The sequence below is a fragment of the Passer domesticus genome, chromosome 3 (assembly GCF_036417665.1).
Source record: "Passer domesticus isolate bPasDom1 chromosome 3, bPasDom1.hap1, whole genome shotgun sequence".
NCBI classification, from domain to species: domain Eukaryota; kingdom Metazoa; phylum Chordata; class Aves; order Passeriformes; family Passeridae; genus Passer; species Passer domesticus.
In genome coordinates this window covers 112519569-112538182 of record NC_087476.1, presented here as the reverse complement: position 1 = coordinate 112538182, position 18614 = coordinate 112519569, and the positions used below count along the sequence as shown (strand labels likewise).

Here is an 18614-nt window from a genome sequence, read left to right as displayed (position 1 = left end):
GCTATTGAAGTTATAGTGAAATTCCCTATGGTTATAGTAATTTTAGCATTTTTTTGGTGCCCATTTTCCTTCCTAGAATTTACAGGGATAAGATAATTAGCAGTTTAAATAGAGTATAAATTTGTGAACATTAAGTATGCTTGCTTTGTGTAAACAGAAGTTTTCCAAGTGCCTGATGTGCTATATATCCTATTATTTTAAGGAAAGGGAGTGAAAATGTCCATGTTGCTTAGTTACAGAAACAAACATCACCAATTTGTTGTCTTTAGTTAGCCATGTAGTGTGGCATTAAAACACTTGCCAAGTGTATTAGGGCAAGCATCCAGGGCATAGGATGCTATGCTTTTGTGTTTACCCTGAGATGTGGATTGCTCAAGTTCCGCTTTTATTTTGTGCAGCTTTTGAACCGAATGGGTGCACTTTGGTGGTTTATCTGAATGATAATTGAGCTCTAGACTCTGTAGTTGCAGACTAGAAAGTGAGAACTATATCATACCTGTTTTCACTAAAAAGAAAATGGGAAATTGACACCCTGTAAGAAATGTGTGTGTAAATGTGTCTGATTTTGGATGAAGCTTCACCAGATTTTGTGCTGGTAATGTCAGCTTCAGTCTTCAAGCAAGCTGCTGTCCTGTAAGAAGATGATGTATCCAATTTACAGAGAAGCAAGGAGAAATTAAGTTCTCTGTGAGGCATTTAGGCACAGGTTATACCCAAATCCCTGGATTACTGGTCCTGACCTCCTAACACAAGAGTCATTATAATGGTTTTCTTCTTTCTACCTTAGGCTAAAGTAGTCTGTGGAGAGAATGTCAGATTTAAAAAATATGCTTGTTATATATAAAACTATAAACAGTGCAACCAAAAGTAGAACAAAGCACATACTTGTACTGTATGAATGTTTGCCTTGCAAAAGCCTATTTAATGTTTTTTAAAAGTTTGAGTGTGATCTGTTTGCACTCCGTGGTTTTGGATGCTCAGATTAGACAGGAAGAAGAAACAGCAGAATGTCAAACTCCCAGATATATACTCCAAGGAATTTGTCGCACTGTAGTGCTTTTCTGTTGTTTTTTATTGTTTGCTTGTTTGTTTATTAAATCAATTGAGTCAAAAGGTTTTTGAGCTGAATCTTCCAGGGCAGTTTCTCAGACCATATTATTTGATCTCAAATAATGCAACAAAATGCACATGCTATTGTTTTGCCCAGGTGTTTATGTATCCATACCATGGAGCCCTATCCTGTTGTCCTTAGGCTTACCTCCCACTTAGTAAGGCTCTAGAAATACCTGGGTTTTATTTTGCTGCTCAATGACCTCTTTTCTAAATTCACCATCACCACCACATTTGTACAATCAAGAGAATGAAAACCATTTCACTTGAGGAAGAAAAAGTTATTCCCTTGGAGCATTCAATATGCTCCTTAATTTCTTCTCTGTGTTTAGAAAACAAAGCTGGTTTATGATGTAGAGGCTTTAATAGCTGTTGTCATTAATGTTGTTTGCTTTCACATTGTGTTCAAAAATGCACCCCATTGCAAACATTTGAACTTGGGCTCCTTAAATTTTGTGTAAATTGTCTGTAGTTTATTCTGTTCCTTGATATATTCATTTTGTAGCTTGAAAATGCATGGAGGCATATTAGCAAAATGACAAGCCTCCTGTGAGAAGCTGATGTTCCCATATTAGTTCAAAACCATACAGCAAGTGCTAAAAAAATACATTATAGCTGTTAGTGGTCAGTTTTGCAGTTGCATTTCTGGGGAATGTGATACTGTGTGCACCAGGTAGTCCTCAATGAGCATGGAAATTCTAGTGGCTGGTAAAGCAAGCTGAAAACATTGCCTCAGGTTTCCCTTATTGTAGATCCCCTTGTTACAGTTTCTGACATCTGCAAGTTCCCTCCTGCTGACACCACTTTTCAGGGGAAACCTGTACATTGTCAGCACCTACCTGAGCCATTTTGGGTGATGTTAATTTCCATTTTGGAGAATTAACTGCCATTACATGCACCAGGTGATCCAGGTTTCACAGAAATATGAAAATATAAAAGTACTGTTTTATGGCAACAAAGATGTATATTATCAAATTTTTAACAGGTTTTCATATGGGGTTCATCCATTTATTCAAATTGCATTTAGAAAAGTATTTTACCTTGTCTCCCAGTTAAGTAAATAGACAAGTTCTTTGGAGCTAAGTCATAATGGTAGGTGCTCTGAAATCCTGAGTTCCTTGTCTGATTCTCAAGGAAAACTAGATGCTGCAAATCAGGTGATGTCATCAGCTTCTTGAGGATCATCTTTAGTTTTAAGAATGTAAGTTAATTTGAAATAAATGCTTCATAATAATTTGAAGAATTTTAAATCACAATGATTGGAAAGTTATTGTTGGCAGCGGTGGTCAGTATTTTGAAATACGTAAGGCATTATTTTATAATAATGCCTTTTCTTCATTCATAATATTTGATGTGGTAAGGGCTGAACTTTGAATTGAAAATAGTGTTGTAATCTGGATTCTTTCACACCTTTCATCATTCTAAATCTCATGGGATATAGGGTCAGGAGAAAGACCTGATAGAGGTCTTCTGGGTTTTTTAAATTTTTTTTTTTTAATTTTCTTGACTTATATATTTTATAATGTATATGCACTCATTGCATAGTGCATAGTGTTCCAGCTTGCAAAAAAATTTATACATTATATATCTTTGGGAAGCATTAATTAATTTAGGTTGTACTCCAAGATGACCACAGACCACATTAAAGAGAGTGCTGAGCTTAAGGTAATAATTGCTGTCTGAAGGCTGTGTCTTAACAAATAAGTCCAGCTCTGTGACATTGCAAGTTACCCAGCATGTGGCCTAGATGGTAGCAAAGGAAGCCCGTATCTTGGTTTTAAAATGTTCTGTCCTGTCTCTCGTAGAAAATAAATTTATTCCTCACTTTGGATAGCTTGCTTGCAAATTATATGGGGAATTGCTAACTGCTCTGTTTTTCTCGGGAGTTTAGGTGACCTTTTTCAGCTTCCAAGAATGAGGTAATTATATGTTTTAAAGACTTACATCTTGAAACTTGATATTAGCAGTAAAGAACAGAGTGAACACAAGACAAATTCAAGGTGCATGATACAATTCCCTGAGGGCTGGCAGTTTCATGTGCAGGAAACTTAGATTGTTGCTCAGGTATGAAAGTGAGTGCAAGAGCAAGTTAAATCCAGGGCCAGCCCAATGGATGCCAGCATAGTGACTGCTGGGTTGTGTGGGAGTGAAGGGGATTGTGACTCCAGTATTTCTCCATATCAAATTCCCTTTGCTTGACTAATTGTGGATCCTTGTCTCTAAAGGAGGGAGAATGTTCTGAGTTAACGTTGGGTGCTGTGTGCCTCAGATGGAAATAGCAGATAAAATAAGACCTATTAAAAGTATGTTTGTCCTTATGTACCCAGAAGCAAGAAAAAAAATTAAAAGGCAAAATCAATGGATAAATCAGTAAGTTATTTGTACCCTAGAGGCTGTTGTTTCTAAAGCGTGTACCTTCACGAGTTATAAAGCAGATATTAGTCTCAGAATTATTCCTTACTGTTCAGTGGTTTTCTCAAAATTTAATGACAACTAATTTCTGTGAAGGTACTGCTTTTCTCCTTTTGCTGTGCTTCACTGATGGCTGAGTACATTTTTCATGAATAGGGAGAGGGGTAAGAGTATCATCAAAACATCAGGAAACAGGCTCATAAATGCAAGCTGTGTTCAGTTAATAGTTTACAGGTCTTTTCAGTTATGGTTCACGTATTCCTCTTTTATTACTAATTATCCATGATAATTAATTTCAAAATTTTCCATTTACAAAGAGTAAATGAATATAAGCACATTTTCAAACTTAGAACGTATGCCCTCTAAAACATAGATATAGGCTTTATTCAAGTTTCCCCACAACATATGTAATAAAACGCAGTCATTTGCTTCTCAGTAGCTACAAAGTTTATTGTGGAATATGGAAGCACAAAATTGTAATTTAAAATATTTAGGGAGTCGCAGAATGTTTTAATATTGGTGGCATAAAATTGACAAAATTTGTCACGGTTACTAAAGTGTTCTAACAATATTTCCATCATACATTATATATTAAGTTAATTAAAGAGCTGGTGACGAGTTATTGAGAAACCCGTTTCACTTTGTCCATTCTGTTCCTAAACCATATTTATTAGAAATTATTATTGTTGAGTTGGCAGATGACTTCAAATCATAGTAAGCTGTTTTAGACTTCAAGGAAAACCGAGCTTTCCTTTGGTCTGCTGAGTTTTTTAACATATCTGTCAATTCCTAATTTAACATTCAGTCAATCAGTTTCTTTAAGGTTGGACAGTTTGATTTGTCCATAAACAATAAATTCTCTTGTACATTTATTCACCTTGCCCTGGAACCTGCTCTTGTTCAGTAGCCAGTTTAAGATCTTCTCATGTTCTTTGTTACTGTATTTACTTTTATTGTCACCAAGCAGGATTTAGTTCTAATAAGAGACCATTTGTTCCTTTTTTATTTATTGCATCCTCTGGCAGTGTTGAGTTCATTTTGGTCTAATTCAGAAAGGTTGCCCCTGCAACGTCTTCAAATGAAGCAGGAGGTATCCAAAATCCCCCTTGCCATAGAAAGTGGTCGATGCTTCATGAGACCAAGTATCTCTAAGGAACCTCCCAGGCTCCTGGCTTCTTCCTCCTCACCCTAAAGAGAGAAAGCCACCCCACAGGGGGTCACTTTCATGTGCTTATTCTCCAGTATTGTTCTAAACTCCTTTACACAGTCTGTGAAATCTCAGGGGTTGTGGATGTATTTGATAAATGGAAAAGTGGAACCTTACTATCTAATATTACAGTTTAGTCCAATGCTATTCACTTCTGATGTCTTCAGTTGAAGAACACATCATTTCTGTCTCTGTAGCAGAGAAGCATTTCTGCTGTCAGCAATCCACAGTGAGGTTTATCTGTTGTCTTTGGAGAAACAGCTCTCATGGGAACAGCATTACCTGTATTCAATTCTGAAATAAAATTAAGAAATATGTTTATTTATTAACTTTTAGGATACATTTTATTATAGTAGAATAATTCTGACAAGTCTTATGATGAAATTTGCATTGTGGAAAATTATATAATTGGAATGAACACAATTCTTACTGACAAATGTCACTCTATCAATCACTTCCTTTTCTTTTATCTTTAAACATCATTTTTCAATAGCAACAATCACTTGTGGAGTATGTCATCTTAGATTGTGTAAGTGCTAGTGCTTTTATTTCCAACAGTAGCACAGCTCTGCAGTTCATCTGCTGTGCTTTTCCTTACTGAGTGGGCTTCATGTGTGTTCAAACTAGATCTCAGAGGAAATTAATCCAGAAGCTCTATCCTAAGTATTTAGTAAGTACTTTCTAACCCCCAACAGGGATGTAAAGTCCCAGTGATGGGTCCCCTGAATGGCTCCAAACTACACTGCATAGTTGGAACATTGGATCAGGGCCAGATGTGATCCAGCCCTGAATGGTGCAGATCTGTAGATGAAGAAGCCTCAGCACAAAGTGCTTGGTTTTGCTGAGCTGTAGCTTTTTCTCCAAATTGCTTTTTAATGTAGGGCTTAACCTTAGAAACAGAGGAGAAAGTTTCAGCTTCTGTCGCTATGGTTTTGTATGCAGCTCTTATGTGGTATTTTAGCTTGGGTGTGTAATTTACTGCACAATTAAAAGTATTGACAAAACACTTGTGTGCACCTTTGGTATTGGGGAGATCATTTCAACAGCTCTTGTATTATGGAAAACTCAAAGAGCAGCAATCTGAGAAAACACTAATGAACATTAAAACCCTGGGAAGCGGTTGCATTGTGACAGGCTTCTTGGACCAAGATAAAATGTGATTTGAAGCAAGAATATTTGCTGCAAACGTCAATTGGATTTAAAACTAATATTGTCTTTCATTTTTGTCAGAAAAGTCTTCAGTCAGGGAAAATATGTAAGTTGGGGGCTTTTTTCATCAAATTGAACAGGCTCAAAGGTTTTCCTGGTTTTGATCTGTTATGATATTGGTTTGCCTATCTTATATAGCCTCATGAATTCCATGAAATGTTAGTACTCCTCAGTCCCAAGGACAAACTGAAAAGATGTTAAATTATGAAGTGTCTGACCTTGGTTATATTTTCTGTACATGAACAGAAGAGTTAAGACAGTGACAAAGGGTTTAGTGGAAGAAGAAATCTAATGATTTTTTATAATAGCAGAATGTCTGTGCAGAAAAGGCTTTTAAGTAATCAGGGCCACACAAGCTAATTTGCAACTCATAGTATAAATTATGTGTAGATTCTTTCAGATTGTTGGAATTAACTCCAGGGATATTTTTAGAGCAACTTTGTTTGGTTTAATGAAAACAATTATTAAATCATTATTCAATGAAAATAGTTATTTCATCTTGTTTGTATGTAAATTATCATATTCATATATCATCACCATTATCCTCTAAATAATGTGCCTGTTCAAGATTGCATCTGTTTGGTGAAAATGCTCAGGTTTCTCTGAGTAACTTCTCTGCTTTTCTTGCAGGTTGTATATAAAAATAACGATGTCAGGTTGGAGCTGTCTCGACTTGCCAAGCAAGGGGATCCTAAAATGAAGATTCATGGGGTTGTAGCATTTAAATGTGAGAATGTTGCAACCTTAGATCCAATCACATTTGAAACACCAGAGTCTTTCATCTCTCTGCCAAAGTGGAATGCCAAGAAAACAGGCTCAATATCATTTGACTTTCGCACAACTGAGCCAAATGGCCTGATTCTTTTCAGTCACGGGAAACCAAGGCACCAAAAAGATGCCAAACATCCACAGATGGTGAAGGTTGATTTTTTTGCCATTGAGATGCTTGATGGCCACCTCTACCTACTGTTAGACATGGGATCAGGTACTATAAAAATAAAAGCCTTGCAGAAGAAGGTGAATGATGGTGAATGGTACCATGTGGATTTTCAGCGGGATGGGCGGTCAGGTAAGTTCCTTTTGTCTGCATTCAAAATAGCTTTTTCTGCTGCATCTGAGAGAATACTGGGGACATATTGATGCTGCCACAATTAGAGTTGGGCATCATCTGAAAAATAAGGAAATGATAAGTCATTACTTTCAGGTGCCAGAATACAATAATTTGCTGGGTAAAATGTAATATATTTACATTATTGGATAATCAAGTACTTAATCTTGCAAGTAAGTGTGTTGTGTGCTTGAAAAACCAACAGTAATCTCCGTCTGTGCTTGCTTACATCAAATAGCTGAAGTGGCAAGTTTGAAGAGTGAAAATAAAGCAAAAAAAGAATTACTGACAATAATCTCCAACACGGGGAATAGCTGCCCCACAGAATCAACACAGATCTTCCAATCATGTCAGCAGATCTCAGTGTACTTAAATGATATGCTAATAAATTACAAACAACACATGTCAGCAGAAGTAGAAATAATGGATTTGCCTCATTCTATCAGTGTGATTCATATTCTGGAGTAGTTTACTCAAAAAATGATCTCGCTGAGAAGTGGTAAAAATAAGGAATTCATGAACTCTTCTTCATGCTACTGAAATATAATATGGTTTAAAGTGCATTTATCCAGTGAAATCATCAATGTGTATCAGCTCGTCTCATCTGGAGTATATATCTTGTCTTAAGCAAATAATCAATATACATCAATTTAAGGACAGCTCTCCTCTACAGTGACTTTCCTGTACTTCATGCCAGGATTTGGGGAGGAAGGGGGCAGGGAATGTAATGAGTCTGTAATTTAGACCTGAAGATTTTCTGATTAATATCAATATTCAACCTGAAGTTTATGTAGGATCTAAAATTGGCTGTTGACAAATTTAACTATACTTATTTTGGATTTCATGGGATTTTCCCCCACTTTCATTCCTTCTGGTGTCTACCTTTCCATAGCTTGCATTTATAATTTCTTTATGAAACTTAACCTCCAAAAAAGTTATCGTCTTATGATTTAAGGTCTTACTACACACAAATCATATTTCAGATAAAGCAAATCTTAGGTACTGGTTTAAATTGAAGATTTTGGTCAAATCCATGCTGAAATCTACCTGCATAATTATTTGATTCCTGGGCAGTGTAGTTTCAAATTCTAATGGTACAGACCTTGATTTTCTTATTATGTCAGTTGCTATTTTAGATTTCTTGAGCTTAATAAACCAAACAAACAAGAACAAACAAAACCCAACAAAACAAAAAGAAACAGAAAAGGAAAAAGAACCCTAACTGAACAACAAAACACAACTTCTCAAAAGCCTCAACTGGAATTGAACATCCAGCAGTTTTATTATTTATACTACAGTTTTCATTTCAGACTTTCTTCTTAAGTGCTGTTTCAGTGATTCATATGAGGCAGTAAATCCTGTAATAATCATGCCTGTGGGACTGCTGAAAGCAAAGTTTATTCTTACATCTAAAGCCAACACATCTATAAAGGAATGAAATAAATGCATAGCAATTGTTTACATTTGAAGATAAGTTCTGCCCTTTCGTTGCTTCACAAAAGACTTGACTCACAGGTGCCATTAAGAGAGTTTAGGGCATTCTTTAATTCTTTAAAACTGTTAATGGACATCAGCAAGAATTAAGAGTGATTTCAGGAAGCAAAACAGGCATGGTGATCAGGATTGCTTATTTTTTTTAAGTAGAATTATGAATAATGAAATTAATCCATCTGATGATTTGCCTGTGATCAAGATGGGTGAAATTTATGCACCCCCATCACTGTTGAAAACTAATCATAATACATCTTAACTCTGAGACATTGAACTATTACTATGAATACTGAATAAAAATATTCAGGCTTAAGGACTGGCAAATTGAATTTTAACGGCAATCTGAAATAGAATCAAAATTTTTCTATTATTCTAGTACATACAATACTAATTTATGGTAGAAGTTCCTATAACATTGGCAATGCTTTTATTTGTCTTAATGGTGGTAAGATCTGGTTATTAAAATTTTTTAAGAGATACCTTTGCCTGAATTAAGGTGAAATGAGACTGTGTGCCAAAGTAAAAAATAGGGATTTTATGTAACTGTAAATATGATATAGAGGGAAGTAGAAAGAAATTGTAAAAAGGAGTGGGGGGGCACATTTAATTCTGACTGGGTTCTGGCTTCCCTAATGTTATCCCCATCACCCTGACAATTTTACTATATTCCACCAAAGCCACCTGAAAGCTCTGCCTTCTGAAAGCTCTTTTTCTGCTCTGAGTTTGCTCAGCAGCTCCTCATCCATCCATGGAGGCCTGCTGGCATTTTGCCCCATTACACTGGGTTGCGTCGTGTCTGAGCTTGGAGAAAGCGTTCCTTGAACACCAGCCAGCATCCTTGGGCCCTCTGCCCTCCAGGGCTCTTTGCCATTGGGCTCCACTGAATAGTGCCTTGAAGAGGCCAAAGTCTGCTCTCCTGAAGTCCAGGGCAGTGACTTTGCTGTGTGCCCTCCTCACTGTCCTGAGTATCTCATCCCCCTCCACCTCATGGTCAAGTTATGCATTGTTGGTGTCTTACCCATGAAGAATAACATTCACTTTACTATTTCGGGATGTTTTTTGGTTTCTTTTCTCTAGCCCAGACCAAACATGCTAAGAATCACAGGAATATGATTACTTTTCACTAGCTTTCCTTCAGAATTTTTATATAACTGAATGAATATTCCTTGTATAGAAAAAAGAATTGCTTTTCTGAGACTTTCTTGTTGCCATTGACAGCATATTTCCCTAGCTATCAAACATAAAGGAAGAGATTCTTCTGTTAATGAATAAGTAGCTCAAATAAGCTGTGACTCTTTTCTTCTTTAAATTAAGTTTGGTGTCTTTCAACCTTTTGCTCCTAGACTTCAAATCCAGTGCAGAGTGGTTCTCCCCTATAGAAGAATGTTGTGACATTTCTCAAGGAGCTTTGCTAATTTCATTGACTTTCATATTAGCTGGATCAGCAAGTACTAGATTTATTTCTCATTCTTTGCTCTCTTCCAGACTCGCAGTCGCAGTGAGCATCCACTCTAACCTACTGACTTTGCCTTTGCTTGTCTGGGACTGGTGGAGGAGGGAGGGAGGTGTAAGGAATCTGAACACATTTTTAAATTGTAATCAGCCAGACCCCACTCACTAGTAATTCTGTCAATCCACTCAGATTTTGAGAGATACAAGGAAGAGGGAAGATATGGTGCCTTTTAATTTCCTTTTGCTGAAAGCTTTGACCTGTTATTCTTGTTTGCACCCTAGAATCCCATTCTGTTTCCTGTAAGGCTTACTCTGAGTGCTTTCTCACCTAAAAAAGATCACTGGCAGGCCAGAGTTCCTGATACCATATTTAGTTAACATTTAAGGGTTAGATATAAGAAATATTCATAAGATATTCTCCCGTGGTCCATCCTTCTTGCTAGGTGTGCAGCAGTGCTATTGGCTCCTGTGTCCTGAGTTTTCCCCCAGTACTTCTGAGCTGCACATCCTGAATTTCTGGGAAGGACCACAGCTTCATAGCTGCCTCTTATGTGTCCTGTCTGGGCCATGGGCTGCATGCTGCAGCCACAGTCCTCATCACAGCTATTATATTGTGTTTTAACAAAGAGGATGTATTTGGAATTAATACCATGCTTTGATTTTTCAACGTTTCTTAATAAGCAGATGTTTTTTACACACACAAAAAGCAGATAAAATAGGCCATGGCAGGTAAGCAGAGAGATCAGAACAGTTGCAGTAGCTGCACTTAAAATCTTCATATTTAACTGATCAGGAAAGAGAGGAGATTTAGAAATATGTTTTTTGTTTCTTATGCACAGTTTTAGGAAAAAGTAAATTGCTGAGATAATGAATATGATTGGAGAGGCTCATTAAGCCATACCTAAGGGAAATGTTTGCCTGTTCTGCTCTTAACAGTACTGCAGACTCTGCAGAAAAAAAGAATTAGGAAAAAACCCCACAAACCCAAACTAAATAAAAAACAACCATGAAGCAGCTGTGAAGGTCTTTGCTCACAGTGTTTCTTGTAACACAGTAGGAATAGGTTTAATAACTGTTTTCTGAGTAAAATATTCTTTAATTTTTTTAAAAACTGTTTGCCATGTGCAAGAATAATCATGCAACTTTTTTTTTTTTTTTTTTTGCTCAACCACCATATATCCTTTGGAAGCCACCATTACATAGTGAATTCAGGGAGGAAACTTACTCTTCTTGTCAACCCCCAATTGTGCAGGGCAGCATAAAGCACAATGTATCAGCATCTATTCATAGGCAGCATTTAAGGGCTGAGTCACTGAAATTTTTAACTAAAGTTAGTTTCAGCTTGAACTCCAGAAATGATTTCTGGAGTATGTAATTAGAGTTTAACTATAATCAACATCTCACTGTAAGTAGGGCTTTGTGTTGTCTATTACATGTGGTGTTGTTGCATGTTCTTTTTTTTTTTTTAACATGTACTCTTCTACATATTACTTGCCACATCTTTTTAACCTTTTAAAAACAGCCAGATTTTTGTGTTCCTTTTTCAACAGATGTTAATAGTTTTCATACATGGGAGGATAGGTTTATATTGCATTTTAATGGATATTCTTTCAATGATCTGCAGCTTCCTTGGCTGATCTACATCTTTCTCAGAGTCCAGGATAAAACTTAACCAACACTCAGCCAAGTGGCACAGGAGGCTTCTCTGTAATCCCTAATATATTTCCCTTTTTGCTCACGTGTATTATTGTTGACTTATATTGTTGACTACTCCTTTGAAGGACTTCTCACTAATCAGTTACCCTTTTAAGTCAATAATTCTTGCTGAAAACCATAACTTCATTAGTTTTTCTCAGTCTGCTTTTCCAATGCAGCAAGAAGTTTCTGAATGTTAAATTGCACAGTGTTCTCAGGTGAAATGCTGCAGAATCTTGTTTTTAGAATCTGAAGCTAGATCATAAATTCCCAGACTAAAGAAGTCACCCCACACCTTCTTGTCTTTGTCATTCCCTTTTACTTCTTTCAAGCAGGAGAAATCACGTGCTGTCAGCATTCTTCCAATGTTTTCTTATTCTGATGGAAATACAAAAATTATTTCCTACTTTGAGTCTTAAAAAATTTTGAATAGAAGCTTGTTTCCTGGAAGGCATTATGGCTCTTTTCAAAGAAGTGGTATCACTGCTTATCTGGTTCTGGGTGCTGTTGTGAAAAGAAGGAAGTCTGAGGATGGCTCTTGCTCTCAAGATGTTACAGTTTCAAGTTATAGTTTTCTCTTGCTCGAGCATCCAGTGCTCTTCTGAATCTGCTGCTTCCTCATAAAATCTGTTGTCTCTAGGTTATTTTGTTAAACAAGATATGTCCCATTCTTTCCTCTTGTAAAATTTGACAATTTTGTCTTGAGAATGGCATTTTAGTATCTCTACAAGGAAAATTATTAACTCTTTTTGTGCTAGCCACATAAGACATTTGCATGCTCCCTTAGCTTCCCCTTCTTCCTCTATGGAAAGTGATGTCCCTTCACATTCATAAGCAGAAACATCTGAATGGATTGGAGCACACTGGTTATTCATCAAACCAATTTATTTTAATCTGCCTATAATACCCAGGGAAAGTAGAATTGAAGTATATGAAAGGAGGTGTGCATCATAGTCCCCAATTTCTGTGGCAGCCTCTCCCGTTGTTAGGAGATCCAGCTTGAGACGTTTTCAGTAGAACTAAGAAAGTTTCTCTCTCAAGAAAGATAACAATCTTTAAAAAAAACCTGAAAAAACAAACCAAACACTAACAAACCACAGGGGAAAAAAAACCAAACCCAAACCCCTGCAATAAATTTAAAAAACTGTTAATAAAAATCACCTCCACCCAAAAAAAGAAAGAAAAAAAAAACAAAAACAAAAAAAAAAAAACCAAAAAAAAACCCAAAAAAAAACCAAACAAAAAAAACACCACAAACCCACAAAAAACAAACCAAAACCGAAAAACCCTCACCAAGATGAAACAGCATGTGCTACCACCTCTGTCCCAGCCCTGGGTGCACTGGGAATCCAAAGGTGCTGATGGAACCATTTTTTATTTTCTGTAGGCCAACTTTCTATGAACTTGAGTTCTGCATTTTGTTGTAGAATGCTTAAAAGGCCTGTAATTTTTGCTGTATTTTGGAATATTTTTCTGTTCCCTTATTTTACTTGTATTTTCCTTTTTTCACCTGTGTTTACAAGCAATTAGTGAGTAAAGCTTGTTGTCTGACAGAGATACATAAAAGGTAATTTGGATATCATCAGCAGTGATGGCTGTTTCGTTGCCTGTCACATTTTTCTACCCATAGTCGTTAAATGCCATGATTGCAAGGTTTCAGATCAAGTTTCAGAGGACTTCGCACACAGAGTATTTTATGGGGTTTCATGTCTTTTACCTGGGAAGGTAAAAAGTTCATTTCTTTAAGAAGCTGTTGACATCTATTCAAACTAATACTTAAGCTCTCTTCAGGGTAATCCTTTATGACACAGAGAAGAAAAATTTCCTGCTTCAATCTATCACTTTACTATAACTCACAGTCACCAGTTTCCCTTATCATTCACCTTCCTAAGCCTTCTGTGCTTGCAAAACTTCCACTTGGAACATAGAATAGCAGCTACATTAGCAGAGATTTATCTTTTTCTGTGAGCTGAAGGGTAATCAAGACATAGTAGATTTTTATTTTTTAATAGAAAAGGAGTTTTTGGGATTCTTTGTTAATGTGTCAAAAATATGGCTGGTTTTGTCCAGCAGAAAGCAACACTGTTCACATGTTGGAGCTTGCTGTTGAAGGCTGCAGCTGAGTTAACGTGTGTGGGTGCACAAGTGGGTGCTGCCTGAACATGGGTTTAGAGTGTTTGCTCCCAAATTAGCCTGTGCATCAACAGATGGCAGCAAGCAACAATAGCAGTAAAAAACACTGTGAGGACAAGTACAATTTATATTTACATTCTCTCTAATGTTTTTAGAGACAAAAAGATTTGTTGGCTGTTAGCCATCCTTCCTGATACCCTAGGATGCTCTCTGAAAAGTCTCTCTTGGTTTGACAGGTCATTCACAGGTGTCCTTGTTTGACTCAGCTGATTAATCAAATCTCAAAATGTTTATGCTTGCATGCCTAAGGTCAAACCTATAGCAAGCATTCCATATGAGTGCCAAGTTCTGCTTCTAGAAGCTGAGAAGCAACAACAAATTTTTAGAGTTAGCAAACCCTAATCTCTTATCAGTTTTAAACAGATGGAAGTTTGGAAGAAAAAGTATCTTGTTTCAGCGTGTCTATTTCTTACTTTCGTGGAAGTTCACTTTTATATCTATGGGATTATTCAAGTGACACCGAAAACATTTCTTAGAATACATAAAGGAGAAAACTGACCACATCCTCACTTTTTAAACATGCTTATAAAGATGTAAAAATGCTATGCAAGCCTTTATTTTATCTTGCTAGTTCTCTTCTGGTAGTAGGGAGACTGTGGTATCCACCCCTTCTAAAATTGATGACTCAAGTCTCACATGGGAGTTGGACTTCCTGAGACCTTTACCCCAAACAGCTTTTACTAACGATCCAAATTCTTTAGATATTCATTCTGTCAATGCTGTTGAAGTTAACCTACTGAACCAACAAAAGAACAGAAAAAAGTATAGCTTCCACAGGAGTCTGTTACTAAAAGAGAAGCCTAAATTTTAGACTCTACCCAAGTAAGAGAATGATCTTCTTCTGACCTGCCTTTGTTTGCTTAAAACTCACATTTTAGTGCGTATGCTGTGTAAAGTGTGAATTTCTTCTTATGCACAACTCCTACCACAGTGGAAGCATTTTTGGTAATCAGTGTTATCTTCTGGAATCTGTTTCAGGCTAACAGTGGAGATGGTGAATCATGTTCACTTTGTATATATATGTATGCTAAATTCATCATGGTGAATGCAATTCTTCAGTGTCTTGTCACCACTAAAACGCTTTCAATGTCATGCCCAGCAGATAAGTGTTGCATGATATGACTGGTCATTAGAATAGTTTTGTGACCTATATAATATTTTGATTTATATCTTGTTTGTTTTTGTATCCATGTAGAGTGATAAGGAATCACTGCTGTGAAGGTCTACTTGAAGATTTTTTTGCCAAGTGATTTTACTTAGAAATAAAATTAAAATTGGTTGGCATAAGTATGCTCTATGACTGTATTTTCTAAATTTGTTTTTCTTATTCAAATTGTAAGTGTTGCATACCTCATTATTTTAAACAAAAAACACCAAAAAAAGGTTCTTTGCTGATGATTACATTTTCTTTGTTCAGACACTTCATAAAAAGAACTCTATTTAAGTTCAATTTTGTTTATTAAATTTTTAGACTAAAATGGAAAAGATATTTCTGGTTTCCTGAAGGTCTGCATGCATCTTCTCTCCCTCTCATCATAACATGCACACATTTCAAGATAAATGTCAGAGGCATTGATTTTCCCTCCAGGACCACAACACTTCCTTCTTAATGATTGCCTGCCTGGCAGCTGATGAGAGCATTTTCCTTCTGCATTTAAAGAAAAAAAAAGTCTTACCCAAAGCCCACTGAAAGTGGTGAAAATCTTTTAAAGTGCTCTGTCTTTGGGCCCAAACCAAACTCTCAGGTTTGCCTCCCAGGTTGTAACCTATCAATGCAACCCTGGCCTTAGAGCTTTGAAATACATATCAGGGAGTGAAGATATTTTTGTTGTTGCTGCTGCACAAAGAGGATATTTCTGCAAATAACTATGAACTGCATTACTCCTGTACCTAGGAGATAAGTAAGGAGATAAGTAAGGAGATTTTGACTGGGATTTTTCATATTGTGTTCATGCACTGTTGTGCATAAATGATTTTTAGATCGTTAACTTCCTGACTACACTGCAATTGAAATGCTGAAGTGTATCAATGATTCTATAGCTGTACAAGTATAATACCTCTGCTTCACTTCCAGCTGTTTGTCAGGAGCTAATGTGTTATGTACATGATTGAGTAAAAAAAGCAGTACCAAAATCAAATATCTTGCAAATAACCTGTTGAATTGTCTTTCCAGGGACGATATCTGTGAACACGTTACGTACTCCATATACTGCACCAGGGGAAAGTGAAATCCTTGACTTGGATGATGACTTGTATCTTGGAGGCTTACCAGAAAATAAAGCAGGCCTGGTCTTCCCAACAGAAGTGTGGACAGCACTCCTCAATTATGGATACGTCGGCTGCATTCGAGATTTATTTATTGATGGTCAAAGCAAAGATATTCGACAGATGGCTGAAATTCAAAGCACAGCTGGAGTAAAACCCTCATGCTCAAGAGAAACTGCAAAGCCTTGCCTTAGCAACCCCTGTAAAAACAATGGTGTGTGCAGGGATGGGTGGAACAGATATGTGTGTGATTGCTCTGGCACGGGGTACCTTGGCAGATCGTGCGAAAGAGGTAGGTTCTGTGAGATGGCTGCACTTCTATATATCAAACAAAAAGAACAGTCATAAAATAAATAAAATTCTGTCAATGATTAAAAATGGTAAATTATCATTAAGTGTCCTGAGGCAAACAAAGAATCCTTGATTTCTCTTGGCGTGAGGTAGAGCCCTGCTCTAGACTCAAAGCAGTAAATCTGGAGGAAAGATGTTAGAGGAGACTAAGGTGCGTGGAGAAGTATTAGGTATGACAGTCAGTACTGCTGAATATCACCTAGGAAATGCCTCCTTTTGTGTCTCATCATACATTGCTGAGCTCCAAAAAGCTTTGTGAAAACAATTTTAAATATTGTTGCATTGCTATGATGCCTTGGAGCGATTATCTAGAACAGAGGCTAGCCAAAGTTAAGAGAATAAAGTGAGTATGTGTTAAAGGCCTTCAATAGATACACTTTGGGCAGGGGAAAAGCCTCCCAGAGGCTACACTCAAGATGGACGATGGTCACAAGTTTTTCAGACAGATATGAGTTTTGTCCATATACGTACCAGGGGTTAATCCTCTAATTGCAGCTTCAGGTAATGAAGTCATATACCCGCAGTGTTCACCCCTGCATTTCACTTTTGTTTATGTTTTTTAGGACCTGAGGGTGTCCTCGGGTTCCAGGCCCAGAGGAATTTTTTTGGTCTGGCCAAAGTGTGAAGGGTGGTTAGCACTTTATATGAAATTTAGAGTTATGCACTAATACAGCACAGAATTTGAAAAATATAAGTCTAAATATTAAGGCATCAGCTAAATTGTCACATTCTGGTTCCAAAAGGAGGTCTTGTTCTCTGCCTATTTATTTCAATATATTCCTATATAATTAAATTTACTTTTGAATTCCACAGTGTCACTTAAATCCATGGCCAGAACTTCACTCATGAGTGAAAGCAGAAGAGTCAGTAGAAATTAATATGTTTGTTACTTATCTCTTTTTGGAAAGATACAAATACCCAAGGAAACTGTCTGAAGTTCCCTAAAATCTCTGAGTATTCCTCTTGCCTAGAAAAGGTAACAGTGAAATTGACAAACTCCATTTATTTAATTGAAAAGGTAGATAATGTTAAGGAAGGCAGATGTTAGTGTTAATAGATAGAAAATCCTGTAATTTATTTAAAATTTCGGTGTACTAGTGAAAAATTTTAATATAAGGAGTTAAACAATAAAAATAAATGTATTTAATAGTTTAGGTTTTTATTTTTATTCTTACTGGAATAGAAAGTGTTTCAATGCTAGGAGTTACATTTTTTCATCTCACAGCTGACACAGTATTTTCTTCAGATTTTTCTTCAACCTGAAATCTAAGCCTTAAGTTTATTGACTGAACATGTAAGTTCTTTTCATCTAGTTTGATTAATTTTTCGAGTTTGTCAGATGAAACAAATATGTTTCATCACAAATTGACAAATAAACCCGCAATGAATGTCTTAAGTTGAATGTCAGTAGAAATGTGCATTTATGTAGTATGGATACCTACTATATCATTTTATCATTTATATTTTCATATATATTATTATCATCATATTATCATCATTTGCAAGTAGATTCTCAGATTCTTCAGTGGGGTTTCTCTGTCTCCTGTTCTGGCTGTTGATGCCCTGGCTCACGGCCAGCTGTGCTGAGCTCTCCAGGCTGCTGTTCCTGGTGGAGGCAGAGGAATATCGGAGCTGCCTGCTGCATCCCTGCAGCCCTCGGTTAAACATGGCTGGTGTACCACCCTGTGGCCAAACTCTCCTATTACACAGGGGCTCGAGCCAAAACCGGGTTTGCATTTTATTCCCACGGAAAAGCCAGGAAACATGTGCCTTAGAGACATAAACACATGCAGATCTGCAAAGAACTGAAAGCAGGCTTCATCACAGCAACTTCCCATACTCTCACTGGACAGGTGGTGATGTTTTATAAAGAAACCTTTGCCTTTTATTTCCCATGCCTTATTTTCAAGCATTGTCCAGCTTAATTCTTCATTTTCCCAGTGCATTCCCCTGGTGGGGATGGTGGTACTGGAGTGGTGGTGTTGGCACCTCCACAACAACGTTTGGTTCTTGTCCAACAGAAATATGTGTGGCACTTCAGCACTATGAGATCATTTACTGCTCTTGGGTTTCCCTCTCCAGAGGGAACTGCACGGAAAGGAGATGTCTTCTCAGTAATAT

The 18614-nt window shown here is 36.9% G+C and overlaps 1 protein-coding gene across 30 annotated transcripts in view; it reads left to right on the top strand.

Moving 5' to 3' along the window:
• The window catches only part of NRXN1 (neurexin 1), a 668819-nt gene that overhangs the window by 260134 nt on the left and 390071 nt on the right, over positions 1–18614 (top strand). For all 30 annotated transcript variants that reach the window (XM_064415211.1, XM_064415210.1, XM_064415207.1 and 27 more), the window contains 2 exons: positions 6569–7007; positions 16051–16434. In XM_064415211.1, coding sequence (XP_064271281.1) covers positions 6569–7007; positions 16051–16434 — 823 coding nt within the window. The remainder of the gene's footprint in view (positions 1–6568; positions 7008–16050; positions 16435–18614) is intronic.